The following is a 16,795-nucleotide window of genomic DNA, read 5'->3' as shown; positions in this document are numbered from 1 at the left end:
AGGCTTTTCTGTCCTCCCAGACACTGGGTAGAAAGAGCCCCTTGCTTGTCCTGAGCAAATTCTTCTCTGCCCCAGTCCTAGACATCACCTCCTCTTTTCTCCCCCGACGAGGTGCCCACAACTACACTCATATCCAGGTGCTCCTGGCCCCACCCTCTCAACCATCTCTGGGCCTTGTCCCCCCATTCCAGCCAGCCCACTTGCCAAATCCGAGGGCTCCAGCACACAGCAAGGAGGACCTCTCCCACCCAACGTCCAATTCCAGCGCTGCGCTCCCAACATTGAAGCTTCAGGTCCTGCTGGACCATTCCTGTGAACTGGCCACGCCCCCGTCCCATCCCCGCAAGCCCACCTGTCCGGGTGCCCCATCTCCAGCAGCGCCCGGCACTGGCGCGACAGCTGAGCGATGCTTTCCTCGTAGTTCTCCACGCCTTGCTCCAGCTGCAGGTGTTTCTTGAGCAGCTGCAGAGTGCTCTGTTCGTCCTAGGGGCACAAAGGGCCCACGATGAGGCGGCAGCGGCGGCCCCGGGCTCCAGCGCCCCCAGGCCCTCCGCACCCCCAGCTCGGGCGCACCTTGCCCTTATCCTCACTCATCATGAGCAGCTCCTGCTCGCCCAGCCACGCCTCCACCTCCGCCACGTCGAAGTAGTACTGCTCCACCTGGAAGGCGGCGTCCAGCGCCTGCTGCCGTCGCTCTGCAGCCTCCCGCAGTCCGGCCCAGGCACTCTGCAGCTGCTCCAGGCCCCGGCGCACAGCCTCTGCCTCCGGGCTGCGCAGCGACGACAGCGCGCCCGCGCGCTCCAGCACTTCCTCCAGGCGCGGCCCGTGCGCCTGGATCTCCCGTCGCAGGCCCTGGGGGCGGGAGGTAGGGGGATGTGGGTGGAGAGGGGACGTTCCGAGGCCCTGCAAGACCACAAGCTCCTCTGCTACTGGCATGGCCCACGGGGCAATTAATAAGCACCCCCAGCTCCCTTACCACGTGCCAGGACCATGTAAGCATTTGGCTGATACTCCCTCAATCACCATAACCCCATGCTGCAGGTGGGAACACAGGCACAGAGGGGCAAGGTAGGGAGCCCAAGAACAAGCAGCCAGTAAGGAGTGACAGGATTTGAACACAGGAGGCCGGTTCCAGAGACTGTGCTCTGAGCTAAGATGCTTGCTGACCCAAAATCGGCCCTAATACAAAAACCCTGCAGCTTAGCAGCCGAGGTATCATTTATATACGGTGAAGTGCACAAATCTTAGGTATACAGTTGCACACATATGTACAGACGCATACACTGGTGTGCCCAGATCAGCATGCGGAACACTTCCATCCCCCAGAAGGTTCCCTCCACCAGCTCTGTACTTGCAGAGTACCTTATTGAACTTTTTGTGTGTCTTTTTTAACTTTTTGTGTGCCTTCACCTTATTTAACTTTTCGTGTGCCTCAACTGGTAAACAAAGATAATAACAGCCAGCATATCCTCTTCTTATTTTGCTTTTTTAGAGACAGGGTCTCACTCTATCACCCAGGCTGGAATGCAGAGGCACTACTGCAGCTCACTGCAGCCTTAAACTCCTGGGCTCAAGTGATCCTCCTGCCTCAGCCTCCCAAGTAGCTGGGACTACAGGTGTGCACCACCGTGCCCAGCTATTTAAAAAAATATTTTTGGAGAAATGAGGTCTTGCTATGTTACTCAGGCCGGTCTTGAACTCCTGGCCTCAAGCGATCCTCCCACCTTGGCCTCCCAAAGTGCTAGGCTTATAAGCATGAGCCACTGTGCCCGGCCAGCCAATGCTTCTTGAGTGCCTGCTACCCTGCTACCTGCCAGGTGCTTTGCTAAGTAAGAGCTTTAAATAACATAGCCTCACACCTCCTCACTCCCAACCTATGGGGCCAGATAACATTACCATCTCTGTTTTACAGATGAGAAGACTGAGGCAAAGAGAGGGTGAGGAATTTGCTAACGTCACGCGGCTAGTATCAGGCTAAGATGATCTACCTTGTGGGGTTGTTGTAAGGTGATAAACTATGGAGCACTTAGAACTGAGTCTGCATGCAGCAATTGCATAATATTTGCAGCTATTTTTTGCTTAACAGCCCCTGGGTATCCAGCACTCTCACTGCACACACAGCTGAGCTCCCCCAATTTTAAGTACTAAGTGCATTTGATCAGCTTCCTCAACCATGACAACGATAGGCCAGTTCTGTTCTCAACACTGTTGACAGTCAAGAGTATTTTCGTCAAGATAGGAAAACAAAATCTCAGCAAAACTCCAGTCTCTTAAAGAACTCCACCTACTGCAGAATGATCAGGAGCCTTCCAAAATAATCTGTGGACCCACCTCCCCACCATCCTTCAGTGTCCTATTCTTCCAACATACACTGTTTGGTGAAATGAGGATAATGACAATATTTACCTCATAGGGTTATTGAGAGGATTAAATTATCAGCATAAACCCTAACACAGTACTTAGCACATGGTAAATCTTTTTTTTTTTTTGAGATGGAGTCTCGCTCTTGACACTCAGGCTGGACTGCAATGGTGCGATCTTGGCTCACTGCAACCTCCGCCTCTCAGGTTCAAGCTATTCTCCTGCCCCAGCCTCCCGAGTAGCTGGGATTACAGGCACGTGCCACCATGCCCGGCTAATTTTTTGTGTTTTTAGTAGAGACGGGGTTTCACCGTGTTAGCCAGGATAATCTTGATATCCTCCTGACCTCGTGATCCACCCGCCCCGGCCTCCCAAAGTGTTGGGATTACAGGTGTGAGCCACTGCACCTGGCCTTAATTTTTTTGTATCTTTAGTAGAGACGGGGTTTCACCACGTTGATCAGGCTGGTTTCGAACTCCTGACCTCAGGTGATCCACCTACCTCGGCCTCCCAAAGTGCTGGGATTACAGGCATCAGCCACTGCACCTGGCCAGCACATAGTAAATTTTTAATCGATGCTTTTTTTTCTTTTCTTTGAGACAGGGTCTCACTCTGTCACCCAGGCTGGAATGCAGTGGTGTGATCTCGGCTCACTGCAACCTCTGCCTCCTGGGTTCAAGTGATTCTCCTGACTCAGTCTCCCAAGTAGCTGGGATTACAGGCACCTTCCACTACGCTCAGCTAATTTTTGTATTTCTGGTAGAGATAGGATTTCCCCATGTTGCCCAGGCTGGTCTCAAACTCCTGGGCTCAAGTGATCCTCCCGCCTCTGCTTCCCAGAGTGCTGGGATTACAGGCTTGAGCCACTGTGCCCGGCACAATGCCTTATTATTATTATTATTCCTCTTTTATGTGTCTTGCTTTAGGCTTTGGTGAAATAGTTGCTTTGACCAAGGGGTTCCCCTGCTATGCAGTTTGAGAACCACTGCTCTAAACCAACTCTAGTTATTTAGATGTGGAAACTGAGCCCCAGAGGAATGAACAGAGATTCAGAGATTTTTTAGGAGCTCAAAAGCCCCCTCCCCCCACCTTGCTCAGGTTAGGGGACAGTAGTACCCTCTTGCTGATTATCTCTGTCCTTTGTCCCTATGGGTGTTTTTTATTTGTTTTGGGGTGTGTGTGTGTGTGTGTGTGTGTGTGTGTGACAGAGAGAGATAGGGTCTCATTCTGTTGCACAGGGTGGAGTGCAGCGGTGTGTTCAAGGCTAACCACAGCTTTGACCTCTGGACTCAAGGGACCCTCCCTCCTCAGCTTCCAGAGGAGCTGGGACTACAGGGGTACACCACCACACCAGGCTAACTTGATGGTTGTTTTACTTTTTCCTTGTCCAATAGCCATTCCTCTTTCTTCTAGCCTCAAGCCGCTGATTTTCCTTTGGGGAACCCCCCTTGCCTCCATCTCAGCCTTGGTAATTAAGCTAAGGCTGATTCCAGCAGCAGGTTCCAGGGGAGGGCGCCTAGCCAGGCCAGCCCAAGGAGCAGTCCGAATCCCCATCCGTCATGATTAGTTCAGGGATGGGCATGGGACGCGACGGGCATGGTGAGCCAATGAGAGTTATTCCTGGGACTACTGCTGACATAATTGAGAGGAGGAAATTCTCTTCAGTTTTGCTGGTGGTAGGTAAATCTGAATCTGTTGGAGGCCTTTTATCACCAGGAGAGGAGGATTGGCCTAAGAAGAAAGCTCATGCAGAAAAACAAACAGGCCAGGTGCAGTGGCTCACGCCTGTAATCCCAACATTTTGGGACGGCGAGGTGAGTGGATCACTTGAGGCCAGGAGTTCGAGACCAGCCTGGCCAACATGGTGAGATCCCCCCCCCATCTCTACTAAAAATACAAAAATTAGCCAGGTGTGGTGGTGCACACCTGTAATCCCAGCTACTTGGGCGGCTGAGGCAGGAGAATCGCTTGAACTCAGGAAGTGGAGGCTGCAGTGAGCGAAGATTGCGCCACTAAACTTCAGCCTGGGTGACGGAGCAAGGCTCCATCTCAAAACAAACAAGCGAACAAACAAAAAATACAGCCCAGAGTCATGAAAATATATGGAAGCACCTGGATACATCTGTATCTGCTGTCCACAGTCTTGTTAATTCCAAAAGCCAATAAAGTCATTGTTTTGGCTTTAACCACCTTCAGCTGTTTTCTCTCACGTGTATCCAAATGTGTCCTAACTCACTCCCTCACCTGGCTCTGCTCACCTGGTTCTTTTTGATGTGCTGCTGGACCGCCTGCAAACCGTTGCCTCGCTCTGTCTGCATGGCCAGTGGCAGCCGCTCCTGAACCCATGCCTGGAGAGGACACAGGAAGCAGGTCAAGGGGAGAATGCATCCAAGAACTGCTGCATTGCAACTAAACTTTAAACCTGCACGGTATCCCAGGCCCTTCCTTGCCTAAGAGCCCAGTCGAATCTTCAGCCTCCTCCATTTTTTTTTTTCTTTGAGATGGGATCGAATCCCCAAGCTCAAATAATCCTTCCACCTCAGCCTCCCAAGTATCTGGGACTACAGGTGCCACCACACCTGTCTCAGTCTCCTCTGTTGACATACTCTGTCTTGCTCTCTGCACTTAAGCCAGGCTCACACCGTTGGCCTTTGCACATACAGGTCTTGTTTCCTATCACGTTCCTAACCACCCTGAATTGTCACTGTCTGGGGACAAGTCTGTTTTCCCCGTTGGACTTTGAGCCCTCTGGGGCACAATGGGGTCTGCCTTGGCCACCCCTGTGGCCCCAGTATCATCCAAACACCGGGCTGGGGCCAGAATGATCAACTGAGTGAGCAAATTAGTGAGCAAATCAGGAAGTTGAGTGATGGAATGAGGACATGAACAGAGGAGTGAATGAGTGAATGAATAATAAGTAAAGAAATGAGTGGAGGCAAAAACAATGGATGAGTGAATAAATAAATGAGTGACTTCATGAACAAATCAACGAATGATTCAAAGTGAGTCAATGAATGTGAATTAATGAATGAGTGAAGGGCTGAGTGCGTCTTTCAGCGTGTGAGTGGGAGGGTCTCAGCCTTCTCCATCCTCGGCCCCGCCCCGTGCCCACCTTCTCCGCCCCCCGCCCCGCCCCAGGCCCCTGCGCTGGCCTCACCAGCTCATCGTCCAGGTCGTGCGCCACCTGGTGCAACTCCTTGGAGGCCAGCAGCAAGCGTCGGCGCTCCTGCAGCGGCTCGAGCAGGCGCACCAGGCGCTCGCCCACCGCGTTCTGCCGCTCGCCCACCAGCTCCTTGCTCGCCGGCTCCAGCGGCAGAGCCGCCGTCTGCGCCTGCAGCTCTCCCACCTCGCGGTACCACTCCTCCACCTGCGACTCCATGGACTGTGGGGACAGAGGCAGTATCAGTGGACCCCACCCGCCCTCCTGATCCTGCTGTGGCTCTCCAGTACCCTTATGGTGACAGCCAGACCCCTCACCGGCCCACCCTTCCACCCTCTCCTTGCTCAGTCGCCTCCAGGAGCGATGCCCTCTGCATGAACCTGCATCACACTAAGCTAGTCCCTGCCTCGGAGCCTTTGCCTTTGCTGTTTCCTCTGCCAGGCATGCTCTTCCTTGTCAATCAGATTTTAGCTGGAGTATGACCTTCTCAAAGAGGCTTACCTGACCCAGGAACTAAAGTGGTCCATTAAATCACTAATTCTCAGAACAACCCTTCAAGGTTGGTAGTCTCCCTGTTTTACAGAGGAGGAAACTGAGGCCAAGAGAAGTTAAAGAATTTGTCCAAAGAGTCAACTTTCCAGAATTATTACTATCAAATATAGTAATAATTTTTTGTTAACGAATTCTTTTTTTCTTTTGAGATGGAATCTCGCTCTGTCGCCCAGACTGGAGTGCAATGGCACAATCTTGGCTCACTGCAACCTTCACTTCCTGGGTTCAAGCGATTCTCGTGCCTCAGCCTCCCGAGTAGCTGAGATTATAGGCACCTGCCATCATGCCCAGCTAATTTTTGTATTCTTGTGGAGATGGGGTTTCACCATATTGGCCAGGCTGGTCTTGAACTCCTGACCTCAGGTGATCCACCCACCTTGGCCTCTCAAAGTGCTTGGGATTACAGGCGTGAGCAACCATACCTAGCCGATTTTTTTTTTTTTTTTTTTTGTAGATGGATGAGCAAATCAGCCTGGGCACTGTGTCGTCCGGGCTGGAGTTCAGTGGGCAGTCTCAGCTCACTGCAACCTCCACCTCCCAGGTTCAAGTGATTCTCGTGCCTTGGCCTCCCCAGTAGCTGAGACTACAGGCACCTGCCACCATGCCTGGCTATTTTTACTTATTTATTTATTTTTTTGTATTTTTAGTAGAGATGGGGTTTCACCATGTTGGGCAGGCTGTTCTCAAACTCCTAACCTCAAGTGATCTGCCCACCTTGGCCTCCCAAAGTGCTGGGATTACAGGCTGAAAAAACATTTGATAGTAAAAAATTATCAAAAATAAATACAAAGCTATAGTGATTTGGATGGCTGCTATGTCATAGGGATAGACAGAAAGTGCAATATCAGACCCAAATACACAAGAAAATTCATGTGTTTCATAGATACCAATGCAAATCCCCAAGGGAAAGATGGATTATTTAATGAATGGTCGTGGGCCAATGGCTAACCAATCTAGCTGGATCTTTTCCTTGCTGTTTGAACTGAAAACAATTCCAGATGGATTGAAGACTTAAACGAAGTAAGAAAATCCATAAAGCACTAAAAGAAAACCTGGGCAAATGCTTTTATAATGCTGGCATGGAGAAAAATCTTTCCAAGCATAAAAAAACATAAACGGAAAGATTTATAAATTTGATCACATAAAAATACTTCTGCATCAGCCAATAGACATATGAAAAAATGCTCACCATGACTGGTCATCAGAGAAATGCAAATCAAAACCACAATGAGATACCATCTCACACCAGTTAGAATGGCAATCATTAAAAAGTCAGGAAACAACAGACGCTGGAGAGGATGTGGGGAAATAGGAACACTTTTACACTGTTGGTGGGAGTGTAAACTAGTTCAACCATTGTGGAAGACAGTGTGGCAATTCCTCAAGGATCGATCTAGAACTAGAAATACCATTTGACCCAGCCATCCCATTACTGGGTATATACCCAAAGGATTATAAATCATGCTGCTATAAAGACACATGCACATGTATGTTTATTGTGGCACTGTCCACAATAGCAAAGACTTGGAACTAACCCAAATGTCCATCAATGATAGACTGGATTAAGAAAATGTGGCACATATACACCATGGAATACTATGCAGCCATAAAAAAGGATGAATCCATGTCCTTTGTAGGGACATGGGTGAAGCTGGAAACCATCATTCTGAGCAAACTATTGCAAGGACAGAAAACCAAACACTGCACATTCTCACTCATAGGTGGGAATTGAACAATGAGAACACTTGGACACAGGGCAGGGAACATCACACACCGGGGCCTGTTGTGGGGTGGGGGGAGTGGGGCAGGATAGCATTAAGAGAAATACCTAATGTAAATGATGAGTTAATGAGTGCAGCACACCAACATGGCACATGTATACATATGTAACAAACCTGCACGTTGTGCACATGTACCCTAGAACTTAAAAGTAAAATTAAAAAAAATTAAAAAAATACTTCTGCATCAACCAAAATTTCATAGAGTTAGAAGGCAAATGAAAAACTGTAAAAAATGATATATATTAGAGCAAGGAACTAGTTTATTTAACAATCAAAGAATTTCCCTCCATCCTGTTTCCTTTGTCTTCATAGTGCTTACCACCATCAGACAACTCTCTTGATGTATGTGTATGTGTGTTTTGTTTTTCGACAGGGTCTTCCTCTGTTATCCAGGTTGGAGTGTGGTAATGAGATAACAGCTCACTGCAGCCTCAAACTCCCAGGCTCAGGGGATCCTCTTGCCTTAGCCTCCCAAGTAGCTACAACTACAGGCACACACCACCATGCCCAGCTCATTTTTGGAATTTGTCATAAAGATGGGGTCTCGCTGTGTTGCCCAGGCTGGTCTTGAACGCCTGGACTCAAACTATTCTCACGTTGGCCTTCCAAAGTGCTGGGATTACAGGTGTGAGCCACTGCACTCAGGTACTTGTGTACTTTTATTGGTCCCCTGCTTCCAGAATGTGACCCACATGATGGAAGGGGCTCTGTCACACTCACTGTTGTATTCTTGAAAACCTAGAACAATTTCTGGTACACAGTAGGCCTCCAGTTAAGATTTGTTCAATGCATACATGAATGACATCAGCAAAAAAAAGCCTGCCCAAAAAGAGAAATGGGCATCAGATGTGAACAGGCAACAGACAAAACAAATAAGCATATGAAAAGATGCCCAGTCTTATTAATCAGTTGGAAAATAGAAATTAAAACAAGACATCCTTTTCTTTTTTCTTTTCTTTCTTTTTTTTTTGAGATGGAGTTTCACTCTTTTTGCCCAGGCTGGAGTGCAATGGCATGATCTCGGCTCACTGCAACCTCTGCCTCCTTGGTTCAAGTGATTCTCCTGCCTCAACATCTTGAGTAGCTGGGATTACAGGCACGCGTCACCATGCCTGGTTAATTTTGTATTTTTAGCAGAGATGGGGTTTCACCATGTTGGACAGGTTGGTCTTGAACTCCTGACTTCAGGTGATCCACCCACCTCGGCCTCCCAAAGTGCTGGGATTACAGGAGTGAGTCACTGCGCCTGGTCAAGACATCCTTTTCTACACATTAGGTTGGCAAAAATGTAAAACACTTATAGTATCTAATGCTGGCAAAGATGCTGGACACACTCAGCCACTGTCAGTGGTGGTGTAAACTGGTAGAGCCTTTTTGGAAGGCAATTTGGCAGGTCTTTGCTGCTTGACCTAGCACTTGCACTTCTAGGAATATAACTAAAGAAATACTGTCATAGGCCAGGTGCAGTGGCTCATGCCTGTAATCTCAGCACTTTGGGAGGCCAAAGCAGGTGGGTCACAAGGTCAGGAGTTCAAGATCAGCCTGGCCAACATGGTAAAACCCCGTCTCAACTAAAAATACAGAAATTAGCTAGGTGTGGTGATGCATGCCTGTAACCCCAGCTTCTTGGGAGGCTGAGGCAGGAGAATTGGTTGAACTTGGGAGGCAGAGGTTGCAGTGAGCTGAGATTGTGCCACTGCACTTCAGCCTGGGTGACAGAGCAAGACTCCATCTTGAAAAAAAAATTAAAAATAATAATAAAAAATTTTTTTTAAAGAAGAAGAAAAGAAATACTGGCACAGATGCACAAAGTTGTAGTCACAGCAGAGTTTGTAATGGGAAAAAACTGGAAGCAACCTCAATGCCCATCAAGAGAGAAATGGTTAAGTCAGGTGCAGCAGCTCATGCCTGTAATCCCAGCTCTCAAGAGGTTGAGGTGGGAGGATTGCTTGAGCCCGGGAGATCGAGACCAGCCTGGGCAACACAGCTAGACTCCCCCCTTAAAAAAAAAAACAGTAAAATGGTTAAACAAATCCAGACCAATATGGAATAATAGCCAAATATTACTGTTAAGAAGAAAAAGCATGCGGGGTGAGGTGGCTCACGCCTGTAATCCTAGCACTTTAGGAGGCTGAGGCGAGTGAATCACCTGAGGTCAGGAGTTGCAGACCAGCCTGGTCAACATGGTGAAACCCCATCTCTACTAAAAATACAAAAAATTAGCCAGGCGTGATGGCAGACACTTGTAATCCCAGCTACTCGGGAGCCTGAGGCAGGAGAATCACTTGAACCCGGGAGGCAGAGGTTGCAGTGAGCCGAGATCATGCCACTGCACTCCAACCTTGACAACAAGAGTGAAACTCCATCTCAAAAAAAGGAAGAAGGAGGAGGAGGAAGAGGAGGAGGAGAAGGAGAAGGAGCAGCAGCAGCAGCAGCAGCAGAAGCAGAATATAAATTTGTAGTGGATTGCACATGCATAAAAATTCCCTGGAGTAAACAAGAAGTTCATAACAGATGGTACTTATTGAGGGGATGAGAACTTAATGAATGGGGTACAGGGATGAAGGGGATGGATAATTTTCAAATGGGATTTCCCTAGAGGTTTTGATGTCTTAACCATGAAAATTTATTTATTCGAAAATTGAAACTAAACATGAAAAGCAAATAAAATAAAAACATTAAACATCCATATAGGTACACTTGTAAATGCACAGAAAGAGGTCTAGATGGATGCAGACCAAATAATTGAGGCTCCCTCTGGGATGTGGGATTGCGAGGCAGATTGCAGTGAGACTTTATGTTCTACTGCAGACTGCTGGGTTAGTACAATTTTTTCCCAAAAGAATGTATTTATATATTACCCTTGTAATTCTAAACAGATGGAGGAAAGCTAGAGAAGAAAACAAAATAACAATTAAAAAATTAAGTGGTAGCAGATTATGGCAAATGACTGCAAAACAAAACCCCAAACTCAAGAACCAAGCCAAGACTTCTTGTTTCAAGGTTCTGTAGTGCAGAGTTGTTGGTTTTGCCTCCCCAAAATCCATCCTCTCCTTCCAAATACATCAAAATTCACTCTCAGGTCCTGAGCTTCCTGAAGGGCAAATGAAACCTAGAGAGCCATGGGTAAATCACATGACACAAGTGGGGCCAATGAGAACACTGAAAACACCCTGGTCATAAAGATTGGGTCAGAGATGAACATGTGACCTCAGATGGGCCAATGAAAACTCTTCCCACTTTTTCTTTTTTGGTAGAGGTGGGGTCTCACTATGTTGGCCGGGCTGGTCTCAAACTCCTGGCCTCAAGCAATCCCTCCCATCTTGGCCTCCTAAAGTGTGGGATTACAGGTGTGAGCCACTGTGCCCAGTCACTCTCCTCACTTTTGCCAGGAAAGTGTGTGTGCACAGAAGAGCTACTCTCTTTCCCATGGGTTTCCTAAGTTGGGAGGAGGTAGGCCAGGCATCCTGGGGTCATCCTGCCAACATCTGGGACTCCCTGACAATGAGGCCAACACAGAAGAAAGCGGTGCTCAGAAATGAAGACAAGGAGATCTGTGAAGACATAATTTGAGTTACTGATCACCCCTCAGACCCCGAGCCAGCACCTTCATAAACTGAAGACATAATTTGTGAATTATGAAGACATAATTAGCCGTGATTGTGCCACTGCACTCCAGCCTGGGCAACAGAGTGAGACTCTGTGAAAGAGAGAAAGAAGGAAAGAAAAAGAAAGAAAGGTGGAGTCCCTTGCCTTGAGTCACAATAGGGCAAGGACTGGGACGGTATAGCCCCTGAATCTGCACTCCCTTCCAGGCCATGCTGAGCTGGATACAAAAACATGAGACAGAGAAGCAGAACGGGGGAGGAGGGTGTTTCCCTGGCCAGAGAAAGAGCTTTGCTTAGGGTAGAAAAAGTGTGGGGTCCCCAGGGACAGAGCCTGGCAGCTGCAAAGCCTCTAGTGCATTTTCTTAGATGGCAGGAGACCAGTCCCCCACCCCTCCAAGCAGGAGCCTGCAGCCGAGGCCGACCAGCTGGCCAGGTCCCTGAGGGCTGGGGAGCCAGGACTTGAGACTCCACCATCTGGCTTCTTGGTCAGGAAGCACAGCCTGGCAAGAGGCCCCAAGAGAGGATTCTGGGTCATGTGGCCAGGACCTGGGAGGTGGGGTCCCAGGGAGCCTGCTGCAGCGGGTGTGGTGGGGGACGAGGGAGAGGGCACAAGGAGGACATGAGGAACAAGGGAAGGAGGCAGAGACAGAGAAGTCAAAGAAAAAGAGACAGAGAGACTGAGGTGGTGGCTCATGCCTGTAATGCCAGCACTTTGGGAGACCGAGGTAGGCAGATCACCTGTGGTCAGGAGTTCAAGACCAACCTGGCCAACTTGGTAAAACCCCATCTCTACTAAAAATACAAAAATTAGCCGGGCATGGTGGTTGGTGCCTGTAATCCCAGCTACTCGGGAGGCTGAGGCAGGAGAATCGCTTGAACCTGGGAGGCAGAGGTTGCAGTGAGCCGAGTTCACGCCACTGCACTCCAGCCTGGGTGACAGAGTAAGACTCTGTCTCAAAGTAAATAAATAGACAGAGAGAAGGGAGTGAGAGAGTAGGACAGAGAGGGACACAAAGGGAAGAGAGAGACACAGAGATGGCGACGGGAGGACAGAGAGAGGCAGAGAGGCAGCGATGAGAGGCAGAAACTAAGGGACACAGAAAGGCTGAGGGACAAGGACAGAGACACAGGCCCGGAGAGAGGCTGAGAGGGACAAATGGCTCACATAGCGCACACCACTACACACCTTAGACCCCAAGCCAGCACCCCTGCCCCGCCCAGCCTGGCCCCGGTGCCCTCAGGGTGGATGGGATGGCCAGGAAACGTGCCAGGCTGGATGGCAGCCGACCCCCTTCCTGTGTATGCCTGAGGGGATAGCAGGGCCTTGGCAGGTCCCTTCCCCAGTGGCAGCTCCTGAGGGGCAGCTGGGCTTCGTCTGGGTGCCATGGCTCACACAGTCACTTCCTGCCTCAGGCTCCCTCTGCTGGGAAAAGTGCCCAGGAGTCTCGTGCTGGAGCCTGCCTCTGGCACCCATCACTGTGTGACCCCCGGGCCAATTCCTTATCCCATCTGGGCTTCAGCCTCTCCCTTGAACAATGGGGACCCCCATCTCATGGTTTGCTGGACTTGGTCGAGATTGAACCCCCTGCGGGGAGGGAAGAGCTAACTCTGTACTCTGGCTAAAGCAGGAGGCCCCAACTCCTTCCTCTAAAACCTAAATAGTACAAAAGAGGGTCAAAGATGGTCAAGCTCACCAGTTGCATTAGAAAAAAATGCAAATACACACATTGCAGTGAGGTATCACTTCCTAGCCATCGGACTGGGAAAGATCTAAAACGTCTGACAATACCAAGTGTTGGCAAGGACGACAGGAAACAGGAGCTCATGTGGACTGCTGGGGAGAGAGCGCTCAGCCACACAAGGACCTGGGCAGGCAATTTGGCAAAAACAAGTGAGCTAAAGATGGTTCTAACTTTTAACACTATAAAAATATTTCATTTACCACCTCCAAATTACTTTTTTTTTTTTTTGAGATGGGGGTCTCACTCTGTCTACCAGATTGGAGTGCTGTGACATGATCACGGCTCACTGCAGCTTCAACCTCCTAGACTCAAGTGATCCTCCCACTTCAGCCTTCTGAGTAGCTGGGACCACAGGCATGTGAATCTCGTTATGTGGCCCAGGCTGGTCTGGAACTCCTGGGCTTAAGCAATCCTCCTGCCTTGGCCTCCCAAAGTACTGGGATTACAGGCATGAGTCACTGTGCCCAATCATCCATGTTGCTTTTTTAAAACGTGTTTTGGGGCCAGGTACAGTGGCTCATGCAAATAATCCCAGCACTTGGGGGGGCTAAGGCGGGAGGACTATTTGAGCCCAGGAGTCTGTGACCAGCCGGGGTAACATAGCGAGATCCCATCTATTAAAAAATAAAAATAAATTAAAATTAAAAAGCAGCATGGGGAGGGGTAAATGCCCCAAATGGAATATGAACAAAAACAAATGAAGTAACTGTGTATCACATAAGTAACATAACCAAAGTGAGGGTGAAATAACTAGCTTTTGAAAACAGTAGAGTGATGATGATACGCTCTCAGATTTATGACAGTTAAAATTAAAGACTGGCCAGGCATGGTGGTTTTCACGCCTATTATCCCAGTACTTTGGGAGGCTGAGGCGGGTGGATCACTTGAGGTCAGGAGTTCAGGACCAGCGTGGCCAACATGGCGAAACCCCATCTCTACTAAAAATACAAAAATTAGCCAGGCATGGTGGCGGGTGCCTGTAATCCCAGCTACTCAGGAGGCTAAGGCAGGAGAATCGCTTGAACCCAGGAGGCGGAGGGTTGCAGCGAGCCAAGATTGTGCCATTGCACTCCAGCCTGGGCAACAAGAGCAAAACTTGGTCTAAAAAAAAAAAAAGAAGAAGAAATTAAAGACCTGTGAATAAATACTGAATCTTAGATTTGTTGGGTCAGCAGTTCTGAAACCACTTAATGCATTATGTCTTTTCACCTTCACAATGTCCTTATGAGGTCAGAAATATTATTATGCCCATTTTACTGAAGAAGAAAATGAGGCACAGCCGGGCGCGGTGGCTCACGCCTGTAATCCCAGCACTTTGGGAGACCGAGGTGGGTGGATCCCTTGACGTCAGGAGTTCGAGACCAGCCTGGGCAACATGGTGAAACCCCATCTCTACTAAAAATACAAAAATTAGCCAGGCTTGGTGGCAGGTGCCTGTAATCCCAGCTACTCAGGAGGCTGAGGCAAGAGAATCACTTGAACTCAGGAGGCGGAGGTTGCAGTGAGCCGAGATCATGCCACTGCACTCCAGTCTGGGCAACAGTGTGAGACTCCCTCTTAAAAAAAGAAAAAGAAACTGAAGCACAGAGAGAAAAGTAACCTCCTTGAGCTACCCAGGTGATAAGGCACACAGCCAGGGCTTGACCCAGGCAGCCCAGCTCCACCGCCCATGCCCTTCACTGTGCTGCTTCCCACACTTCCGCTATCCACCAGGAGGTAAACATTGAGGTCCTTCCCATTGCAAGGAGAAGGCATCCGAGGCTCAGCGGGAGAGACATAGGCAGCAGGTGGGGGAGGTGTGACTCAGAACCAGACCTGCTGGAGTCCTGAGTCTGTGCCTTCAGCCACTGCAATACACTGCTGGGGAAGAATTAGTAATCACTGCAAGATAATTATGAACCCTAGCAATAGACTGGGGCAGTGGCTTACGCCTGTAATCCTAGCACCTCGGGAGGCTGAGGTGGGTGGATTGCTTCAGCCTGGGAGCTTGAGACCCATAGTCCAAGCTTCTTCACCCTGCCCTGTGCAGGACTGACCTGCATTGACCAGCCCTCCTGTCCTCTGGCTCCCATGTGGGTTGGCCTCAAAAATGGCTTATAATTTTCAGTGCAAAATGGAAAACACAAGGTCCCTTGTTCAAATATTTATTAAGAATTTTGTCCAGGGACAGTGCCTCACCCCTGTAATCCCAGCACTTTGGGAGACTAAGGTAGGAGGATAACTTGAGGCCAGGAGTTTGAGACCAGCCTGGGCAACACAGTGAGGCCCCCGTCTCTACAAAATAATACAAAAATTTTCTGGGCATGGTGGCACGCGCCTGTAGTCCCAGCTACTCAGGAGGCTGAGGTGAGAGGTTCACTTGAGCCCAGGAGTTCAAGGCTGTAGTGAGCCATGATCATGCCATTGCACTTCAGCCTGGGCGACAGAGGGAGAAACTGTCTCCAAAACAAAAAAAAAATTCAAGACATCAATAGTAGGGCATTAAACCAAGCAAGCATGGAGCCCTGTGCCACTGCATGGGCAAACACCCACAAAGCCAGCCCTGGTTGACACAGGGAAGCCCAGAGGAAAGTGAGTCTGGGGTATTATCTCCCTGGCTCTTCCCTTCTATGGTGCCATGGTCTGGCTGCCGTTCTTTTTTTTTTTTTTTTTTTTTTTGAGACAGAGTCTTACTCTGTCACCCAGGCTGGAGTGCGGTGGTGCAATCTTGCCTCACTGCAACCTCCGCCTCCCAAGTTCAAGCGATTCTCATGCCCCAGCCTCCCGAGTAGCTGGGATTACAGCCATGTTGCCACCACGCTCGGCTAATTTTTGTATTTTTAGTGGAGACGGGGTTTTGCCATGTTGCCCAGGTTGGTCTTGAATTCCTGACCTCAAGTGAGCCACCCGCCTTGGCCTCCGAAAGTGCTGGGATTACAGGTGTGAGCCACCGCGCCTGGCCATGGCTGCCGTTCTTGACTAAGAGTCCCAGCTCCTGTCTCGAGACTCTCCCCTTCCAAGTTCCAGTAACTTCTCCTTCCCCGCCTTCTCTGGCTAGGGGGGAGCAAAGGCTCCCCTCCATGAGCCCCACAGCCCTTCCTGCAGCTTCCCCATTCTCCACTCACACCTTTGTCAAGAAACTCAAGTGTTCTGCAGGTGAGCCTGCCTTGTGTTTCTGGCTGGGACCCTCACAGTCAGATGCCCCTTTCTTGCAGGCTGACCACATCCTGGGCACTGTGCTAAACGGCTCCTTTCTGTGTAGAACCCCACCTGGCCCTGGGAGACCTGCACTGATGATAGAGTCCTATTTAAGAGGGCGGACAGAGGCTCAGGGAGGGACTAAAGGTGGTATTGAATAGCCACTTGGTAGCCATGTGACCTCTGTGAGCCACAGATCCTTTCTGTGCTGTGGTTTTCTCCTGGGTGGGGATAATAACAGGACCTCCCTCATGGGGCTGTTGGGGAGGAGAGAGGAGTTAACAGTGCCCAGCACATTATGTACATCAGCAGTTCTCAAACTGTGGCCAAGGAACCCCTGGGGATCCCTGAGATCTTTTCAAGGCATCTCCAAGGTTACAACTATTTTTATAAAAATACTAAGATGTTATTCGC

The 16,795-nt window shown here is 49.4% G+C and overlaps 1 protein-coding gene across 8 annotated transcripts in view; it reads right to left on the bottom strand.

The window, feature by feature from the left end:
* Positions 1–16,795, bottom strand: part of SPTBN4 (spectrin beta, non-erythrocytic 4) — a 117,584-nt gene that overhangs the window by 22,700 nt on the left and 78,089 nt on the right. For 7 of the 8 annotated variants that reach the window (XM_065534412.1, XM_065534415.1, XM_065534411.1 and 4 more), the window contains 4 exons: positions 5,519–5,743; positions 4,620–4,709; positions 574–852; positions 353–483 (listed from right to left, as the gene is read on the bottom strand). In XM_065534412.1, coding sequence (XP_065390484.1) covers positions 353–483; positions 574–852; positions 4,620–4,709; positions 5,519–5,743 — 725 coding nt within the window. The remainder of the gene's footprint in view (positions 1–352; positions 484–573; positions 853–4,619; positions 4,710–5,518; positions 5,744–16,795) is intronic. The other variant, XR_012427610.1, reaches the window with a different exon arrangement.

This window comes from Macaca fascicularis, chromosome 19 (assembly GCF_037993035.2).
Source record: "Macaca fascicularis isolate 582-1 chromosome 19, T2T-MFA8v1.1".
In the NCBI taxonomy this organism is placed as follows: domain Eukaryota; kingdom Metazoa; phylum Chordata; class Mammalia; order Primates; family Cercopithecidae; genus Macaca; species Macaca fascicularis.
This window is presented reverse-complemented; position numbering and strand designations above follow the sequence as displayed.